At 46.1% G+C, this 19,179-nt stretch overlaps 1 protein-coding gene across 18 annotated transcripts in view; it reads right to left on the reverse strand.

Moving 5' to 3' along the window:
• CACNA1B (calcium voltage-gated channel subunit alpha1 B) overlaps positions 1-19,179 on the reverse strand; it is a 307,336-nt gene that overhangs the window by 23,973 nt on the left and 264,184 nt on the right. For 13 of the 18 annotated variants that reach the window (XR_006164766.1, XM_042786546.1, XM_042786550.1 and 10 more), the window contains 5 exons: positions 18,656-18,721; positions 17,898-17,989; positions 15,855-16,005; positions 12,289-12,416; positions 5,026-5,122 (listed from right to left, as the gene is read on the reverse strand). Coding sequence is in view for 17 of the 18 variants with exons in the window: in XM_042786546.1 (XP_042642480.1) it covers positions 5,026-5,122; positions 12,289-12,416; positions 15,855-16,005; positions 17,898-17,989; positions 18,656-18,721 (534 nt within the window). In the remaining variant the exon portion in view is untranslated. Of the gene's footprint in view, positions 1-5,025; positions 5,123-7,523; positions 7,621-12,288; positions 12,417-15,854; positions 16,006-17,897; positions 17,990-18,655; positions 18,722-19,179 lie in introns of all 18 variants that reach the window. The other 5 variants (XM_042786548.1, XM_042786547.1, XM_042786545.1 and 2 more) reach the window with 1 other exon arrangement.

A 19,179-nucleotide genomic window follows, 5' to 3' on the forward strand; every position in this document is an offset into this window, starting at 1 on the left:
GCTCCTCTTACTCCCTTCACCTTCAATTTCCTCCAAGAGCGTTTGAGGAAAAGCAGCCGGCAGCAGATGGAGTCCCCGCTCCTATTTCCCAACTGCGCTTGGGGAACCCTCCTCCAGCCCTTGATTTTAATTAGGTGGTTTCGGAAGCATCCCCCTCCCAAGCGAGGGCGAGGGGAGCTCGTTAATGTTTCTGCAGGAAAGGGCCCCAGAGGCAGGAGCTGCAATATTGTCTCTAGAGTCTCCTAATTAACTCTGTGCAGATAACGAGGTAATAAATGATTACAGCCGGAGTTAGGGAGGCAATGCTTTTTGCTCCGATTACATGTATGGTCAGGAGGGGTGCAGACACCCCTCAGCTTCTAGTAGTGATTTAATTGCAAATAAAAAAGGACCGCTAATGTGAAACCAAACCTTTGTGTCAAGCAGAACTGACAGAATTTATTCCCCTTCAGCACTTGGTTTCTGCAGATCTTCTGCTTAGAAACTTCTTGGACAATGTCTGAATAGGCAGGGAATGTGTTAGAGAAATGGGGGAAAATTCATCCTGGTGTCAAAAGCTGGGACAAAAGGTCTCCTGCGAGCTCCCAGCCTGACCCAGAAAGGCGGCACTGAACAGAAATATCTGTACTGTGAATTTTATTCACCAACACATTTATCCAAACATTAGCAAGAAGAAGAGCATAGTGAGCTATGAATGCCAGGAAAAACTAGCTGGCACCCCGATGGATTTGAATTATTAAGAGCACCCCATCAGCCGCTCCCGCGCAGCCTCTGGGACAAGAGCTACTCTGGGAATAATCCCCAAACACGAATAACTTCAGGACAATGGAGCACTGCTTGTAGGAAACGAGGCTGAGTTTGGTGAATAAATTATTTGCTATGAATAATTCACCCTGACCTAGTTGTAATTATTTCACTCTCATTTAACTCTTCTGTTGGCTTCAGAGAGGCTGGCCGTGGCCTTCCTCCCTCCCACAGCCACCAGAGGAGCCTGGTCTGTGCCCAAAACGTGGGCTCTGTCTCTACCACACGGCTGGACCTGCTGCACGGAGTGGTCATCCCACCTTCAGCAGGTGCAATCTTGCTCCTTGTCCAGCAAAAGCAATGCAGGATGCCACCTCTGTTGCAGAAGAGGTTGCAAGGCTGGGCGGCTAGCAAATGGACCATTCAAACACTTGTGCAGCCTTCAGGGACCTAATTAAGATTTTAAAATCCATGTGGCAGTGACAGGCAAGGTGAGGTGCAGCCCTGGTGCGGATGGGGAGCCAGCCCAGCTCTGAGGTCAACCCCCGTTGCATATCCAGGAGCCTTGGCCATGTTGGGAGGTGTGAAAGGGAGAGCCAGATCCCTCCTAATCCCTGCAGTAAATCACCCTTGAAATAGGGTGTGCAAAGCCGTGCTTGACAGCACCAACAGAACCACAAAATAAAGTCAAGAGCCCCCTCCAGCTGCCAGCAGGGCCCAGCAGACTCCGTGTAGGGCTTTGCCTAGAGCTAGGCTCAAACTGAGATGGAGATGTGCCTGCTGGCAATGCTGTCTTCTGTCCCCAGAGAGGGAGGTAAAAAGGTGACTCTGAAAAGCAGTGGGGAAAGGCTTGGGTTATTGCCTCTCTTAGCACCAGGCTGTTCCTAAGAATCACACCCTCAGGCTTTCAAAAAAAACCCACCTCCAACCCCGCTCTTGCAGATATCCTGACAGCACTATAGTGCCAGAGAGATTTAGCAGCGCCATGGGCATTTCCTTCTCCCATTTTCTCTAAAGATGCTTTCAAATCTCTGTGCTGCAAAGGATGGGCTGACTCCAGGTGACAGCACAGCTGGCTGCCGCTCTGCCCTTACTGCTACTACTGAATAGCACATAAAACCCCGAGACCCTTCAGTACAGACAAGCTGAATCTGTCTGAGATGCCTCAAAGTCTCAATACGCCACTGTACACAGTGAAAAAAACCCCACCACCCTCATCCGAAAATGGACAAACCATCAAATCTCAAGACACCAGAGTGAAGTCAAAGTGCTTTTCTTCCCTCTTTTCATCTGACTGGGCAGAAGAGATTTTAAAATTCAGTTCCTTCGCCCTTTTCTCACCCCCCCTGTGTGGGACAGAGCTCTCCTGGTGCCCGAGCAGTGTGGCCGGAGGACCCATGCATGCACCTCCAGGCAAGCAGCAAGCCACGCGTGCAGAACAGCAGAGGCTGGTCACACCGACCACGGAGAACAGTTGAGAAAGGGGAAACCAGAAAACAGCAGAAAGGAAGGACAGCAGCCGAGGAGGCTGCAAAGAGGGAAAAATCCAAACGAAATGACAGCGTGCACATGCTGAGAAGGCAACACAGACGAAGACAGAGGGATAACACACAAAATCTTTGCAGAGAGGACTGGGAAAAATATATATGGAAAGAAAAAGGGTGGACATGTAGGGCAAAAGAGCTTTTGCCTGACAGAACAGTAAGGTTCGTTTGGTTCAGAGGGAGAGAGCAAAAATAGCGCAGAGACAAAGCCCTGGCTGCTGTCGGCACTGGCTGAGCTGCGGCTGCAGGACGAGGGGGTCCCTGTCTCCCCGCACGCCGGCTCTGCGCGGAGGTGTGCGTGGCGGGGTGAGCTGCACCGTCGTCCCCACGCCTCCCACCAGCTGTGGGAGACACGGGTGGGTGGTGGTGGGGGCACCGGGAGGTGCCGGGCAGGGGGATGCCGCGACCCCCACGCAGCCGTTATCTGGGGGAAGGTGCTCAGCACCAATCTGTCCCCGCGGATGTGGTGCTCCTAGTGCTGCACACAGAAGTGGAGGGGGGGAGGGAGGGAGCGAAAACCGGTACTGCCTCCCTACGAGGGTTTAGTTTTACCAGCACCCACAGCTGGGAGTGGGGGGTCAGCCCAAGCTGCAGCCTTATACCATGGGAAAAATTCAGATATGGTCTTAAATCTGTATTTCTGTAGTTCAGGGCTCTTTGCTAACGTGCAAAATTAATCTGAACACTTCCAAACTCAGAGAAATCTGATGTTCAGTCTAGATTTGAGCGGTTTGACTTGAACCCATCTCTATTCATCGTTCACTCACACACAGACAGCTTTTAGAGGTTTCTTAGTAGATGGGTAAAAATTAACGGTGTCTTTAAAAAAATCAGGAGACTGTATTTTAAAAATAAACCATTCATATGTACCTAAATTCTGTGGATGCGTTTTATAAAGACAGACAAATTAAATGAGATACCAGCTAACTCACATGGAAAAGACAAACTAGGGAAGGCATGTCTGTGGTGCCTCTGCCCAGGGAATGTCTGCTGCAACAGCTGAGAACAATCACACAGGGGCACAGAGATGCCACACTATGAAAATCGACCAAAAGGCTTGTTTAAAATGCCTATTTCAACACATGATCTTTTTATCCCCTTTTAATTTCTCCCCATTTTAACTGCACAAGATTTTGGGGGAAAAAAAAAAAAAAAAAGGAAGGGCTTTATGCTTCTGGTACACATGTGACCAGAGACCCCAGCTGCAAACACCTACTGCCGGGCTTCCAGCAGGTCACAGCTCCATTTTAAGTCAATAGAAACTCACAGGTGCTAAAAGGAGACATTGATTCCTTTAAAATCATTGAGTTTCTGTGTATAACTGGTACCTCTACGCAGATGTTTATCTAGCTACCCATCTATCTGAAATAGCTGAGACCTGGGAGCTGGCATTTTGACGTAGCTGGGTTTCTCAAGCTTAGTTACAGTATGGTGGGTATGAATTGCTTGTAACAGAGATGCTTTTTTAAAGCAGCTACCAAAGTGGCCAGAAACAAATCAAAAGGAATACAGAAAAGATACCTAACTGACTAGCTTTAAGGTTATGTTTTGGTTTGGTTTGTTTTTTGGTTTTTTTTTAGTTTTAAATCCTAACACACTGAGGAAGGATCTTTACTAAAGCTGTATCTGAACCTCTTCTTGCTGTTAAGTGCCCTGCATAAAAGCAAGCCCAGGTCTGGGCTTAGCTCAAGACTCTTCACAAAATCTTGCTTTCGTACAGCCTCAGGGAAAAAAACAAGCACTATTGGAGGGGCTGTTGTGATCTGGATCCATTGCACCAAGCATGGTGGGGTGCGGTAACTGGGCTTGGTGGTGGCTGAAATAACGTCAACAGCAAAAAAACCCTGTTGAGTTTGATGGATGCTCAATTACACCAGTGTTAAATGCTTATGACAAACCTGTCCCTCCAAAACTGTGAAGTTCAGTGTTAAAAGCTGCCAAGGAATTGCCCCTGCAAATGCAAATTTCCAAGTGCCATGTGAGCTGCTGAGAGAGCATTGTGGCTTTAACTGGTGGGCTCTGGCTCTGCTCCGTAATTTCGGCTCTGCATCTATCTGAGCTTCCACTGCCTTCGTCCAGGCAGCGTCTGAAAGGCAGCAGCTAGCAGCCTTTTGGATGTAATGCACCTTTGTGGTTCAATTAAAAAGTTTTACAGAATAAACAATAAGTTTGAGTGATTTTTTCATCTTACTGTCTTAAATGTTTTCTGTTAAAATAATTTCCTTCACAAGGGTATTTAAAGAGCCCTTCTGGTGTTGCCTCTGTTTAATAGCTTGCTAACTCCTACAATACTGCCTACTCTAATTACTCCAATCTAATTAAGAGGGGGGGAAAAAAACAACATACTACTGAAGGACTAGTGAGAAAGGATAGTCAAAGAGCTGTAGGAAGATAAATGGGGATCATATAGGTGGGGTACTTTGCTCATTAGTACCCTCCCTCCCCAGATTAGCCTAAATGGAAGCAGAATGAGAGAGGAGAGAGAGAAACACTGATAGAGATAGTGGAGACATATTCAGAAGGACAAACTGATGTGCCATAGTTTCAAAGACCAAAAAAAGGTTACAAAAAAAAAAAAAAGAAGCAGACAATCCAAAATCCAGTCTGCCTGGAAAGCAGAGAAAGCACCAGAAAAGTCCAGGAGAACAACATTAATGCCACAGAAAACCGGCACCCACTTCAGCCACAGCACAAAAAGCTGGTGGTTTGGCAGGAGTTTCTAGGGGGGTTGGTCTACCTTATAGGCAATGCGAGCAGGGCATTTCTTTCCAAGGCCTAGAGGTGGGGACATGTGTCTCAGCATCTCATACATGTCTGTGTAACTGATGCGCCCGCTTGGAGTCAAAGGGAGGGAGGCAAAAGCAAAAGGACGCAGAAATCAAACCAGACCAGGGAGGGGGGGGGGAAAGGAAGGAGGTGGGGAAAAAGGCAACACAATGGAGCAAATGAAACGGAGGAGAGAGAAGGGAAAGCAGACAAGAAAACAGAGATCCGGTTAATCAGATTTCTCAGGAAAACAAAACCAAAACAAAGAGGTGGGTAAATAGAAAGGTTTCTCCGCTTCCGTTGCTGTGTTTCAACGCCCAACGTCTCCTCCTCACTGCAGGGACGTCCCGTGGCCGGAGCTGCGCCTCGGCACGGGGGTCCCCGTGGGGAATGATTGATGTCTCCGCTCGGGGGGAGAGGTGTGGGGAGGGCTCGGGTTTGGCTGGCTCTCTGTGGGGGTGGAGGGGTGCTTCCCCTTCTCACCCCCCAGACCGGGCATTCAAGAGGCTGTATTCACCATGCCAGGGAGAGCTGGTAGGCAGAGTTATGGGACAGGGAGAGACTGGGCTTAGGGAAAATACTGAGCTTTCTTTCACTGGATGAAGAGTTTGGTTTTCAGGTTAGCCTGTGGACTATGAGAGGAGCAAAAAGCCAAACCTGGTGTGTTTTCTCAGGGGGCAAACAGACTGCTCTGATTCCAACCCTGCAAAAGCTCAGCAAACCTGAATTTCTCCTCCAGCCCAAATTCAGGTTTGACAAAACCAGAGCCCAGCACTTGATTTGCAGGAGGGTGGTGGAAAGGGGACCTGTTTCTCCTCTGCATTTGATGGGTCTCCTCTTTCATCAAGCCAATGTCAACTGGTTGTTTCCACCAAGGGCAGCTGGCTGTCCTGCACATTAGAAGGAACTGGGAATTGCAGAGATTTGGGAAAAGGCCCTTAGATCAGCCCATTAATAGTGGCATCTACCTTCAGCGCACGTTGGTGGTAAATAAAATCCTGCTCTCAAAAGCAAAGGATGCAGAAACAGCAAGGAATTCTGCTTTGCCTTTTCCCGACTACTGAAACTGGGAGCATGACTATGACAATCTCATTTTGTTTTTCCAGTGAGCTGCCTGCTTATTATGTTCAAGTCTGTTCTGCCTGTCATCTGAGGAGACCTAAGTATATTGCAACATGTTATTAAGTAATGTTTAACCCCTGGAAAAGCAGGATAGTATTATCACCTCCACTAAACTAGGAGGGAAACCAAGACCTAAGCACCCATATGAAACCCCTTTCTCGAGCAGGACAGCTACAGAAGCAGGCACCCACACACCAGCCCGCTGCCCTGACATGGGTCTCAATTCCTATGTAAAGCACTGATGCAGGAGGGGGTGGAGGAGAGAATTTACCAAGTCAAAAACATCTATTCCTGTCCTTAGTAACTAATGCAGTTAAAATACCACTCAGGTTTTATAGCCCAGAGCTAATTTAAAGACTGCTGAGAGACAAAAATTGTAATTACAGCGAATGGCTTCCCCGTGGCTTCTCCCTTCTGCCCCTGCTCCCTGGCTGGAGGTACAGGGTCTCATGCCTTGTCTGCAATGCTGGTTAACTCTTAGTCCCCAATAAGGTGTGGAAAACACCTGGGTTGGAGTGAAAGAGAAAAAAGCAAGCTCCATGCTAGCTGCTTCCACTTCTCTCCCCTTCATCTTCTGCTCTCCATGAACTGACTGCAAGAAAATCCCTGCCCGTAACAGGGACCCCACTGAAGTCCACTGCGCTGATTTCTTGGCAAGATCTGTTCTTAATTCCCCAGGTCAGCTCCCAGCACAGTATACTTCTCCTGCGCCATGAGGCAGGAGGTTTCACTGATTGTCCATCATAGCTTATGATCTCAGAGAGGTCATTTTGCTCCCAAGACAATCTCTGGCTGTTGGTGTTGCACAATGAAAAGATCATCCCTTCACCTCTCCCCAGCCGAGGTAACCATCCCACTCTGCCACCCAGTTAACCAGTGCCCAGATCCAATGTCTTTTCAGGTTAGGAAAGGGAAGGGTTCAAACACTGGTCATTCAACTCGAGCAACAATGCTACGAAGCCCAAACAAAATGGACTTGCTACTCCCTAGAAATCTCAGGATGACATTTTTCTCCGGTGTGTATATAGAGAGAGAAAGTGCTCAGATGCTGTGCTGCTTTTCCCCAACACTTCCCACCTAGACCCAGCAGGATGGAAGCTGGGGGGTTCACTGTCTCATAAAGCTGCCTGTCTCCAGCCAGCTGGGGTGTGGGAGTAGACAGGGAAGAGATGCATCGAGGGAAAAGGAGGCAGTCAGTCAATCATTCCTTCTTTTCAGGCAAGGGGTTAGTTATGTTACGGTTTCTTTTCTGTACAGTTTGCATTTGCACTTGGGGGGTGGAGGGGTGTTTAAAAAGAAACAAAACCAGAACTGAAAATGCTGGAGGGAGTCTCTGAAGTTCCAAACCTTGTATGCCACCCTATGAGGGCACTTCTTTCCTAAGCCCAGGGGTGGAGCAATTACACGTAACAAATTGTACATATCCTTATAATGAATCCGGCAACTGGAAAGAAAACATCAGATGTTATGACATCAAAAAACGAGAGGAATCAGTTTTTCCCCAGGCAAACAGGAGAAGTTGGCAGGACAAAACACACTGAAAAGCAAAGTTTGACAGCAGCTGGGCTTGCAATGAAGGAGGCACTTTAACAGAGAGAGAGAGAGAGAGAGAACTTCCAACTGCTCAACAAAATCTATATCGTTGGATTTTCTTCTGTGAAACCTTCAGTGCCATGTGTGATGATTTCCAACCATTGCATTTGGTTACCTTTATCACTGATGCTTTACTTCCCTGTGCCTGAGCATCTGCCTACAGATGGCCCCTACCCACCGCCCAGATGCTGCAGCAGCCCAACAAAACCAGAGCCTGCAGCACACAAATAGCCTGTTTAATGGATTATTACTGGTATTCAAATTAGCTGGTTCAAAAGAGCTTGGGAACTTTTACCTTCCACTGTTACCACCTACATAACCCCAGCAGGGTTGTACTCTGCTTCATGGGCAATAAGCAATTTGCTGGAAGTCCAGAAATTGTCATCTCAAGAGCTGTCTTGGCCATCAGCACTGGAAAAATCCAGCCTTCATTACCAGTAGGTGAAATCAGACACCTCGAGGTAGCTTTATGGTCAGTCTCATTAACTCCCAACAATATTTTCAGCTAATTTAACAGCAGGATTAAATTTCTTAATCTTTTGTAAGTAACCAAATCATGTACAAGAGCTGTACTAAGCTTCAAAATGCCCTCTAAAGAAAAACAAGATGATTTGGCTTCACTATGTTTATTTTGGTACGTTATATGAAGAAGGCTGGAATATTTTGGAATATCTCCTTCAATATTACAGCTTTTTTGGATGTGAAAAATTAAGTTCTATTAAAAACCTTCACAATCAACTCAAAACTATTAATTCAGAAACAGATCAAATGGAACTCTGCAAGTCTTGGCTGCAGGCCTAATCATGGTTATAAAAAGTATATTGGTTTAACTGAGTCAAGAATTTTACCAAAATTTTAGAACGGTTTTTTAAAATCAGCATGTAGAAAAGATGTATGAGCAGTTCCCTGGGCACACTAAGAGTACACAGAAGACTTGAAAACCAGCAAACGCGTTGCCTCAGAAGGTCATGGCAGCAAATTATGACAAGCAGGGATTATTTCCCAGGTTGTTTAAATCTGTTTTGTTTCTTTTCATCAGCATCCCTTTATCTCAGATAGCTAAGAAAAAGCTCTCCTTTGGGAGCACCTGCACCTCCTCCTGACCACTGAAGGTGCTGCCAGTAGCATCTCCCTTGGCTCTTGGGAGCAACTGATGGGAATGGGATGGCAAGACCAGTATTTCCAGTATCTCTAAGGGGTATGTGCTGGGAAGGGGGGTATAGGAGAGATAAAGCACTCACTTTACATATATTTAGCAAATAAAAGCTCATAAAAATCAAATTTTCTTTTCTTTCCCAATTCATCCTTAAATTCAGCGCTTTCACTCCTTTCCTGATTACATCCCAGTCCCAGACCAAACTGCTGTGTGTACCCCATTTCTCTCGCTCTCTCTTCTTCTGAGAGCCCAAGGCTCCAGCTCTTTCCCCATACTTACCCCTACTGAGTGACACACATCTACAACACCTACTAGCCGCTTTTTTTACTTCCCCTTGAATGTTTTTCCCCAGAAAACTTTACAGACAGTTGGATTTTGTAACAAAACCAGAAGTGATATTGGAAATAGGTATGAAAACACACACATTAAGCTCATGTTTAAAATATTATCTATATATCAAAAGTATAACAATACTTGTACTTTTTACCCATGCAGCATCTTTCATCAAGGCTCTCAAGCTACAGAAGGTGGAAAAACACTGTAATTCCTTTTTCCTTGGGACAATCAAAGAAGAGACCTTGAGAGAGGTGATGAATTAGTGACAGATGGAAGCAGGAACCAGCTCACCAGCATGTAAGCATAAGGTAACACTGCCTGGGAGTCTTGCAAATTATGTTATGGTGATTATTTACCATTCCCCTACACATGTCTATACTGGGAACTGAAATGCTAAAAGGAAATGGCTGACATGGAAAACAAAAGTTTGATCAACATTTTTTTCAATGAGACCAACTAGTGGAACAAACAGTTGAATAAAAAATGGGTCCTCTAAAGCCCTGTGTCTTCAGATTAAAGCAGAGTGTACTGCTGGGAGCCATACCTTAAAAGACAATTATTAAACTCAGTCCATGAATAGTTATTGTGAAACATCATGTCCAGAGCTTCACAGAAGTTAAGCCCAAATGATCAAAAGATCTGTTCTGGCCTTAAATTGTGAATAGATTTCAGATTACTTTTAAATTGCAGAAATATTAGTCCCACTTACGAAAATGTAATTTCAGTGGAACTATTCACACACGGAAAATCCAGAACACGCACATATTTTAGGATCCAGCCCTGAGCATCATGTCTTGGCTGTCCTTTGATTTGCACTTCTGCCCCTGGTCACTCTGCCAACATCAATAGCTTCACACCAGAGCAAAACAGGAACAAGGTTAGAGAAAACCAGAATTAGGATCTCAGAATACAACATATTCTGTATTAACAGCTATAGAAGTGAAAAGGTTTGGCCCCTAGTGACTCACAAAATATAGCCTCTGTGCTCAGAGCTAATAGAGCAAGCACATCTTTCTGTAAACTTAATGCTTGTGCCTCATATGGATGGAAAGTTCCTGAACATATAAGCATTAAAAAAGCACACTGATAGTAACTTTTTCCCTTGCAGGTGTGTTACTCCTCCCACGGATGCTAATCAGAGCCCAGACTATTTTTTAAGGAGAGGATGGGCACTCCTGGGTTTTCAATCTCATTGAGATTTTCTAGTGGTAAGAGATAGGACTGGATTTGAAAAAGGAAAAAAAGCTATTTACTGCCTGCCAAATACCCACAAAGGACTTGTTTGTGTTACAGAGCATGTGGTAATGAAAATCTGCTTGGAGACTACAAGCTGCTGGTATGTGTGCAGTATATGTGCAGGCTCATAGTATGGATGGATTTGAGCTAGTTAAAATCACACACAGTTCAGAGAAATGCAGTCATTTTGGAATAGGTTTACATTTAAAGTTAGCCTAAATCAATTTAACTGAGATTTTAAAGCAGTTTAATTGCATCCTAGCAGGGAGTTTGAGATGCTGATTATACAAACACTTTCTGCATCTGTCTCTACTGAAGGGAAACAAAAAACGGGTGGAAAGATTGGAGGAGCTGGAGCCAGCTTCATTACAACTACAGAGGAGATTCATTGCAGAGTAACTCGTGGGGAGGAAAATGGATACAAAATTAGTAGGACTTTACATAAAAAAGTCTCACAACAGGCAAATTCCCCAGCTGCAGCATAAAAGGAAATTAATGTGACCTGTATCTCAGAGCATCTAGAAATAGCACAGTCACCGGAACTGTTGTGCAGTAACTTTCTCCGGGCAGTAGAGAAAAGCAGTATATTAAAGTCAGTCTTGCTCTAGAAGTGATCACTGGTCAAAGCCATTCCCTCATTCTTAAAAAATTCCTTAAAATGCTTCAGCAGTGGTTCTTAGTCTGCCACAACACAGTGCCACTCCTCTGCTGCCCAGGTGTGCAGCTTTCCCTGCAAGTGTCTTTGAATACAAAAAACAGAGATAAAACTATAAAACCAAACACCTCGCCGTCTGGCTGTGAGAAAACCGTTTCCTCCTTTAACACACTCATATATCAGGAACATTTTATCAGAGGCTCACTGAGAACTGAAATGCTTCCAAAGTTTGGCGTATTGCATTTTCTTATTATTATTTCTCACGTCTTACGTTTCAACTGCAAGTCTAAAAGCTAAAATATTATTTAGAAGAATAAAATTTGCTTCTACAATTTGATGTCATTAGAAGGAGGCTTCCAAGATCAAAACACTGGGTTTGATGAGAAATGTCTGTTTAAGAATCGCATGTTTTCAACAAACCACCCTTACACTGAGAAACATCACATCACTCCTTGCTGCCTCCCAGGTGGGTGGAAGCAAATGATGAAGTCTGGGCCTGTAGCACTTGACTCAGATGCAAAGCAGTGGGGTACATCATCTCCTTTATGGGAGAGATAGCACCTTGAAAACTTGGTATTTTTTGTCTGTGGCCTCAGGTCTCTGCAGATGACTTGTGAAACCATTAAGGTGGTTCTCAACTAGGAGAGAAATGCTGCACAAATGAGGTATAACAAGGCCTAGACTCTCAAGTTACCTAAAGTGCTGCCAATGGCAAGAGATTCAGCATATTTTTATCTCCCTATTAGGATGCAGAAACCAAAGGCAATCAAAACTCCTTTTGGAAATGCTAAACAGCTTTTCTACTTGGCCTTTTAGCCAAGATCATTTGAATTTACCCTATTATTTTTTGGCTCTGTGTGTGGGGGGAGGAGGATGCGTTTTGCTTTCTTGATTTGCTGGTTTATGTCTATCTCGTGTCTATTTGAAGGAAATGCCCTTGTAATGACATCAGGTTTGTTCACCTCCAGTGCACAGTGAAGTGAAGTGAAATTGGAGCATTCACCACCAACGTTGCCTCCAGCTTTGTAGTCATTTTCCTTCTGGAGCTCACATTAAAACAGTCTGCTCGTGTGTGTATAGGTATGATATTTATACACAATATATATCCTTTTCTCTGCATGTAACAGTGTACCTACCAGGCAGCTGGGTCATATTCAGCCCAGACACGAACAAACTCGTCCAAATGATGGGGCCCAAGGATGGAGGAGTCTCTTGTCAGGTATTCAAAATTGTCCATAATCACAGCCACAAACAGGTTTAACATCTGCAGAGAGGAAGCAATAAGGCACTTAAAGGGAAAAGGAAAAGAAAAAGGAAAAGGAAAGAAGCTGGAAAGGGAGCAGGTATGATTCCCTTAGGAGGGTGTGTGGTTGCTAGGAGAAGCAGCTGCACCCCGGGGAATAAACTCTACGAACTTGGCCCTGGGTCCCTGGGGACGCTGCTGCCGCCTCCTCCTCCCCTGCACACTGCAACCCACTCCCAGCCCTGCAGTACGTGGCAGGTTTGCAGCGGCTTTTGACCGTGGAGTTTGGGCACTTGCCCATTGCTGGGGATGCCCTGCAGACTGAGCACCCCAGGGCCCGGGTGCTCAGCACCTCTCCCTTGCCCCTTCTTCACCTACACCAGCACAGACCAGCACACGGGCTGCAGCGGCTGCTTCACCAACTGGGTGATGTGAGCTCTTCCACAGCAAGGCACATCAAGACGAGAGCAGCTAGAAGAGAACCCGTTCTTTAGTCTGAATGTCCTATTTTAGACTCATAACAACTCAAAACTTCAAAGATCCCCAGAAAGACGAGGGGCAGGACACACAAAAGGCTCCTGTCCCCAACGGCCGCTGTCTAACACAGACCCTGGCAAACGCTTCTGGCATATAAAGATTCTCCTCTTATTAAAGCCAACGGAAGAGCCACGAGGATTTCAGTGGGAAAAGATCAAGCTGCAGCCAGCAGAATGGAAGAGCAGGAGGGCAGGCGGGAACGGATGCTCCTGTGCTGGATAAAGACCTGTCTGGCACAAGGCCCCTTCCTACCTTCGTTGTGTCTTTTGTCGGGAGGCTGAGCTGCTGCCGGGAGCGCGGCCCCTCCGCCCCACCACGCTGAGCAAGGGGGAGTGCGGCGGAGCAGCCGGCGAGCTCTCACGTGGGGATGAGCAGAATCAAACCGAATATGGGTGTCCCTGGCTGGTCTGCTGGTTGTTTAAAGAAAATCGGGCAGTGGGGTTTGGCGTTTGTGCAGTTTTAAAGAATTCCTATTCCTGTGTGATGTGTAAGGAGGAAGGGGTCTCAGCTCTTGCTGGGACACATGATCCACCAGTACAGACAGGCACAGTCCATAACGAATTGCTATCACCACCAAATGCTAACCAGGGACTTCCTAGACCTTTAGTCCATCTGATTTTTAGAGCCCACCCCAACAGAAAGCTGGGGGCAGAACCCAGCCCCCCGCTCTATCAGTGTCCTACACTAGGGCACTGGGGTATCTTGCACCACCCCAGAGCCTTCTTCAGGCCAAGCTGTAGAGCAGAGAGCTGAGCCCAGCCCAGCCCTGCGAGTGCCTCAGCTGCAAACAGGGCTTCTGCCTCTGCAGCAACCTGCGCGAATCCACCCCTGCGGCGGAGCGTTAGGGCTTTGCCAGCTCAGACCCCGCGCAGGCCAAACAGCGCTGCTGGGCGTGGGGATCCGAGCCTGTACTTCGTGCCACCCCGCTCCCCGGGTGCTCGCAGGGTCTCTGTGCAGCACAGCCCAGACAAGCCCCAGGATCTCGTTGCGGTGCACCATGCAGTACTGCACAGGGATGTCCAGACCAGCTCTCAATAAGCTGCTTAAAGGCTGCAAGCACCATAACCACGTCAGCAGGGCTCACTCATGTGCTGCAGGTACCCCGCACGCAACACAGCACCCCCAGAGCATCAAGAGGCAGCAAAACTTTTGAGAGTTTACCCCTTGATCCCAAGTCCCTTTCCACTGCTCCCAGCTCCAGCCATGTCTCAGTAGTTTTCCCTTGCTTGCGTACAGCTGTTTCTAAAGTTCCTGTGTGTTTTTAAATTTCAATTTATATTTTTCAACAGTGTAAATTGCAGGAGGAAGATTATGTCAAGCTCAACATCCCCAAAAAGCCAGAAACAACATTTAAAATCAAATACATTACTCAATTTCCCTGCAGTCTAGGGTGCAACATCGAACAAATCATAAAAGCGTGCCCTCCTGGCAAGGCTGTGGCTCTGTAATGCTTTAATGGCTTGTGGGGAACCACATGTTTCATTACAATGAAGTGCTGAACGCATTTTAAGAAATGAGTTACAGCCCCGTCCCGTAGCAGTCCAGCTGCTTGGCTTTCCGCTGCCTGTTTTTGAAGCCTGCCCTCTCTGCCTTTGCTCCTCACCAGGGCTCTCCCCCCTCTCTGCCAGTGAGCCCAGGGTGCGTTTTCACGGGATTTTCCGGGAGCACTGACTCAGGGACAAAACTCACGCAAAGCTGTATTTTGCACAGATGTGCTCCAGACTAATTCTGCTACTACATTTCAAGTGGGATGGCTGAAATGAGCCAAGGAGGGTGAGTCTAGGGGGGGTGATGTTTGGGGATTTTTTAAAGAAAAATCTTTAGAAACAATAATGCACTTGAAAATAACAATGAGAATGTCTGATGTTGGGTTAGGGATTTGTGCAAGGAAACAATTTGGCTTTAAAATACAGAGTGCAGAAGGAATCAGTAAACGAAGCGTTAACTTTGTATAAGCTTTCAGGGCTCCACGTTTTTTTAATATACGCAGAAGAAATAAACCACGGGATGTCAAAGGGGCAACAGCAGCCAGACAAAGGATCTCAGTAGCGGCCACTGAAGTTGGTCTACCTAAACCCAGCATCAAACCGCTACGTGTGTCTCTTTTTCCTGGCTAAATGTTTCTGATGGTGGCAGGGATTAGCTGCACAAAGCATCAAATCTTGTATTTTAAAGAAAACCCATGGAATTGAATGTAGGTTTGATACGTTGCTTCTTGGTACATTCCGGAACCGTGACTTTCATCTGTTCCTGCTTGAAGTTTAATTGGGTTCCTGTCCCTGGTTTTCCATTCCTCTGTCCCAGCGGTGCAGGAAGCGAACAAGCCCCAAGAGCAGAGAGGTTTTTTTGCATGCACGTGATCAGAAAGACACTGGCACCTATTAAAGCCTAGACCCAGCCCCGTACGATGGCCACAGGCATGAATCAAATACAACAGCTTTGTGCACTTTCATGTCTAAAGTTTTCCTGGCACCACTGCAGAAGAAAAACGATCACTGCATTTAATTGACAAACAAAACAAAACCCAAGGCATCAAATATGTGTGATGCTCCCAGCTGCCCGCTGCAAGCACTTCCGAACTGATGTTATTTTGGCCATTCTCACCCTGCCCTCCCCAGTTCCCTTCTTCAAAGGACCATGTTACAAACCAAGACAAAACAGATTAATGCTTAATTCCAAACATTAGAACCCCCTGTGAGAAGAAAGACAAAACCCTTCCCTTTAAACTAATGACTAAATGATCTCTTTGGGTATTAAAAGGATTTTATCACCAGGATGATAAATGGGTTTTAGTAAATCTGTCTTGTACTGTTGTATAAATCTTAATTAGGGAGAGGAGGAAGCAAGGGGGCGGGGAGAGAAGGGCTGGAAGGGGGAACCACACCGGCACCTCCACTTTGAGAGAGATGGGGACAAACTTACCAGGAAGGAGCACAGGAAGATGAATGACACGAAGTAGAAATAGGCAAAATCGCTGCCACATTCGTTTTTGGTGAGGCCGGAGAGCGGGTCACAGGCTCTGTTGCTCAGGCATGACAGCATGATCTCGTGCCAGGCTTCCCCCGTGGCACTCCTGCAGATGGGAAGGGCAGAGGGTGAGCTTATCCAACCCCCTCCCCATTACAGACCCAGGGAGCATCCACCTTGTGGTATTACTGCACCTAATTAACTAAATTAATTGGGTGGAACCTTGTGTCCAGGTGGAGAGACTATATTTACATTAGGAATTTGAACTACCAGCCTGCTGACGTGAAAAGGAAAGGAGAAAGAACATTTCTATTATAGGGGGCTAAAAGAAATCGAACAGGCTCAGGTAGGCTGAGCTTTATTGGGTTTATGGAGAATAAAAACAGGTTAATTTAAACACATCCAATACAAAGTGCAAATGTAAGTAAACAGAGCTTAGACTGTTCCTTTTTGAAGCAGCTAACATTTCTGTCCTAGTGCTGGCTGTAAACCCAGTGGAGATGATGGGAAATAAAAACAGGGTTCTCCACCTGGATCTCGTTTCCATTATCAGGCAGATACAGAAATACCAGGATGGTCTGGTTGGTCATAGTGACTTGGGTCCCTTTCTCATGACAGTCTCCTGGGTTTTCTTCACTATTTCCTTCCTCCCCCTCTAACTTATACTATAGGGAGAAAAATAGCCAGAAGGAAAAAATTTGGAGTCCCAAATCGTCTGTCTTCAAAATAAACCAGCCCCTGCAATGTGCATCCATGGATCAGAAGCCAGGGTCACTGTGTTTGCTTACTCTGACTTCCTATATAACCTCAGATTTTTCCCTCTGTAATTGCTGCACCACACTCAGAGGTGCTTTTAGGGACATCCCTCCACAGCACCATGAACAGCCCATCTTGTTGCCGGGCTGTTCACAGCCAGGCTCATTTGTACACAGAGCCAGCTCACGAGCCATCCTCCTGGTCTTTGAGAAAACCCGATGCTCAAGTGTAAACTGAAATCGCCTCCAGGCTACCCTGAATTTCGCAGCAGATTCCCCCATGGGTGGCACCGAGTGCTGGTGCCCCGTTCCCTTGTGCAGAAACCCGCTCGCCCATCGCGGTCCTGCTGCCTCTGCCCCCTCTGTGCTGGCCACCGGGGTCTGGAATGGGACCAAGAGGTCTGGACACAAGGCTGAATAATTATCCGATTTTATTAAAATTCAGGGGTTTGAGGAAACTGATTATTCTGAGCTAGAAAGGGCTAATTTCATTTCCGTCTGGCTTCACAGAAACTATGCAAACCAAATCCCAGGCAAGATATCCAGTTACAAGCGCTCCATAATCCGCAGAACCGAGCCTCGGCGCGGCTGGCAGGCGCTTGTGGGGCCAGAGCAGTGATTAACCACTGTGTCTCCACCCCACACGGCACACATCAGAGAAGTAAAATCTTCCCCCAGCTGCCCCGATTTGGAGCAGGACTTGCACTTCATTTTTTCTGGGTCTGAAAAGGAAAATCTGCATTTCATTGATTTTTTTTTTTTTTTTCATATGAAAATGCTTTGTTCCCAGGCAGAATGAACCCAGATGGAAACACTTTCACTCAGAAGCAGAGGTGGTGTTGACGTATGAAGTGTTAACTTGCTAGTAATGCAAAAATGACGAATTAAAGGAATTCTCACTTTAAAAAAAAAAAAAAGTAAGCTTCATGACAGGAAGCATATCAATCCATTAAACTGGGGGAGTTCTGTCTTATATTTAAGCTTCTGCTTGAGTTGACGTGGGGTGTCTCAGTGCTGGCTGTCACTCTGTGGAGATGCTGATGTGTTGAATCAGATCTATCATATTCGGAGATATGCCAGGCCAACCATTAATGACAAGGAGGAGGAAGCAGGAACAGATGTTTTACTCCAAATACCTTCCTTAGAGGATGCCTAAGTCTCAGCAGCTAAAGTAGCATAAGCCAAACCAAAGAGCTATTTACTGTTCACATGCAAGTCATATGGTATTTTGTACTCTACTTACCTGAACAGAAGCATCAGGGCCTGGAGAAAGGTACGGAAGTTATTGTGCCGATTAATGGAGGTTTCATCATCTAGTGCAATGTTTCCAAATACCTGCCACAGAAACCAGAAACCATTCAGGCCAAACACATCCTCTTGTGGATGTTACAAATAAAGGAGGATCAAGTAAGTTGGAAGAAGAGGCAGGAAAATAATTTGTCCTGGTTTAAGGGATCTCAAAAGCTAGAATAATTTCTGTGCTGAAGAGGGAGATAAAAATGTGTTGTGGATATCAAAAGGGGAAAAAAACAAGGTTACTGTGCTTCACTGTCACACAGACCCTTTCCAACACCACAGTTCAACTCCGTCTCAGGCCAAGAAAACTTTCTCATTTATTTTCAGAAAGGTGCAGTGCCTGAGCTGCTCCCTGATCTCAGCCAACTGATGTGCCCGTACCCAGAGGAAGGGCCGTGTCCAGCTGCCCACCACTGCTTCCAGAGATGCTGTGCCACATGTCGTCACCCTCAGCCGGTTTGCCTGCCCATGCTCTCCCTTTGTATGACCAGAAATATCTGTACACCTATGGCCACGTTCAATACAAGGCCTGGCAATAAGGGTAGAAAAAGTGGCCTTTTTTTGCACTTCTAATTTACTTGACACCAGACAAGAAGAGTCTTCCACCTCATCCTAAATTAGGTGTTGAACTTGCTGTAGAGGTAGTAACCCATTTGCACCCTGAACCAGGCTACTTACGGCCAATATTAAAGCTAAAATTTTTACCTGCATGCCAATAATGGCATAGATGAAGAAGAGCATTGCAATGAGGAGACACACGTAAGGCAAGGCCTGTGGAGAAGGAGAAGGCGGCATTAACGACAGCAAATACATATATCAAGAGGTAGCCTTTAATTCCTGGGCAGCAGTGTATTTTGTGGCATTTGTCCTTCAGATGAAGGAACTGGGAAGAGAAAATGAACAATTCTGGAAGCCTTCAGAAGTCAAACCCCTGGAGCCAGGTATTCATCGATCACAAAACAGTCTGGGCTTTCCAAGGGCTCTCTACACATCCTTGAAAGCAGATAAGCAGTAAGCAGGGAAAGCACAATAAGAAGCTCCGCAGCCAGCACCGGAGCTACCAGCAGGCACTGGCACTTTCTATGCATAATTGTACAATCGTTAATTTTTAATGACCTTGCTGTAAATTTAGTACAAGAAAAAAATATACATCCAAGAAACAAGATCCTGCGCTGAAACAGGCACAGATTGCAATCCCAGGAGGACAAAAAGATTCTGAGTTTTAGCAA

Source organism: Tyto alba, unplaced genomic scaffold (genome assembly GCF_018691265.1).
Source record: "Tyto alba isolate M040663 unplaced genomic scaffold, T.alba_DEE_v4.0 Super-Scaffold_11, whole genome shotgun sequence".
Taxonomy (NCBI): domain Eukaryota; kingdom Metazoa; phylum Chordata; class Aves; order Strigiformes; family Tytonidae; genus Tyto; species Tyto alba.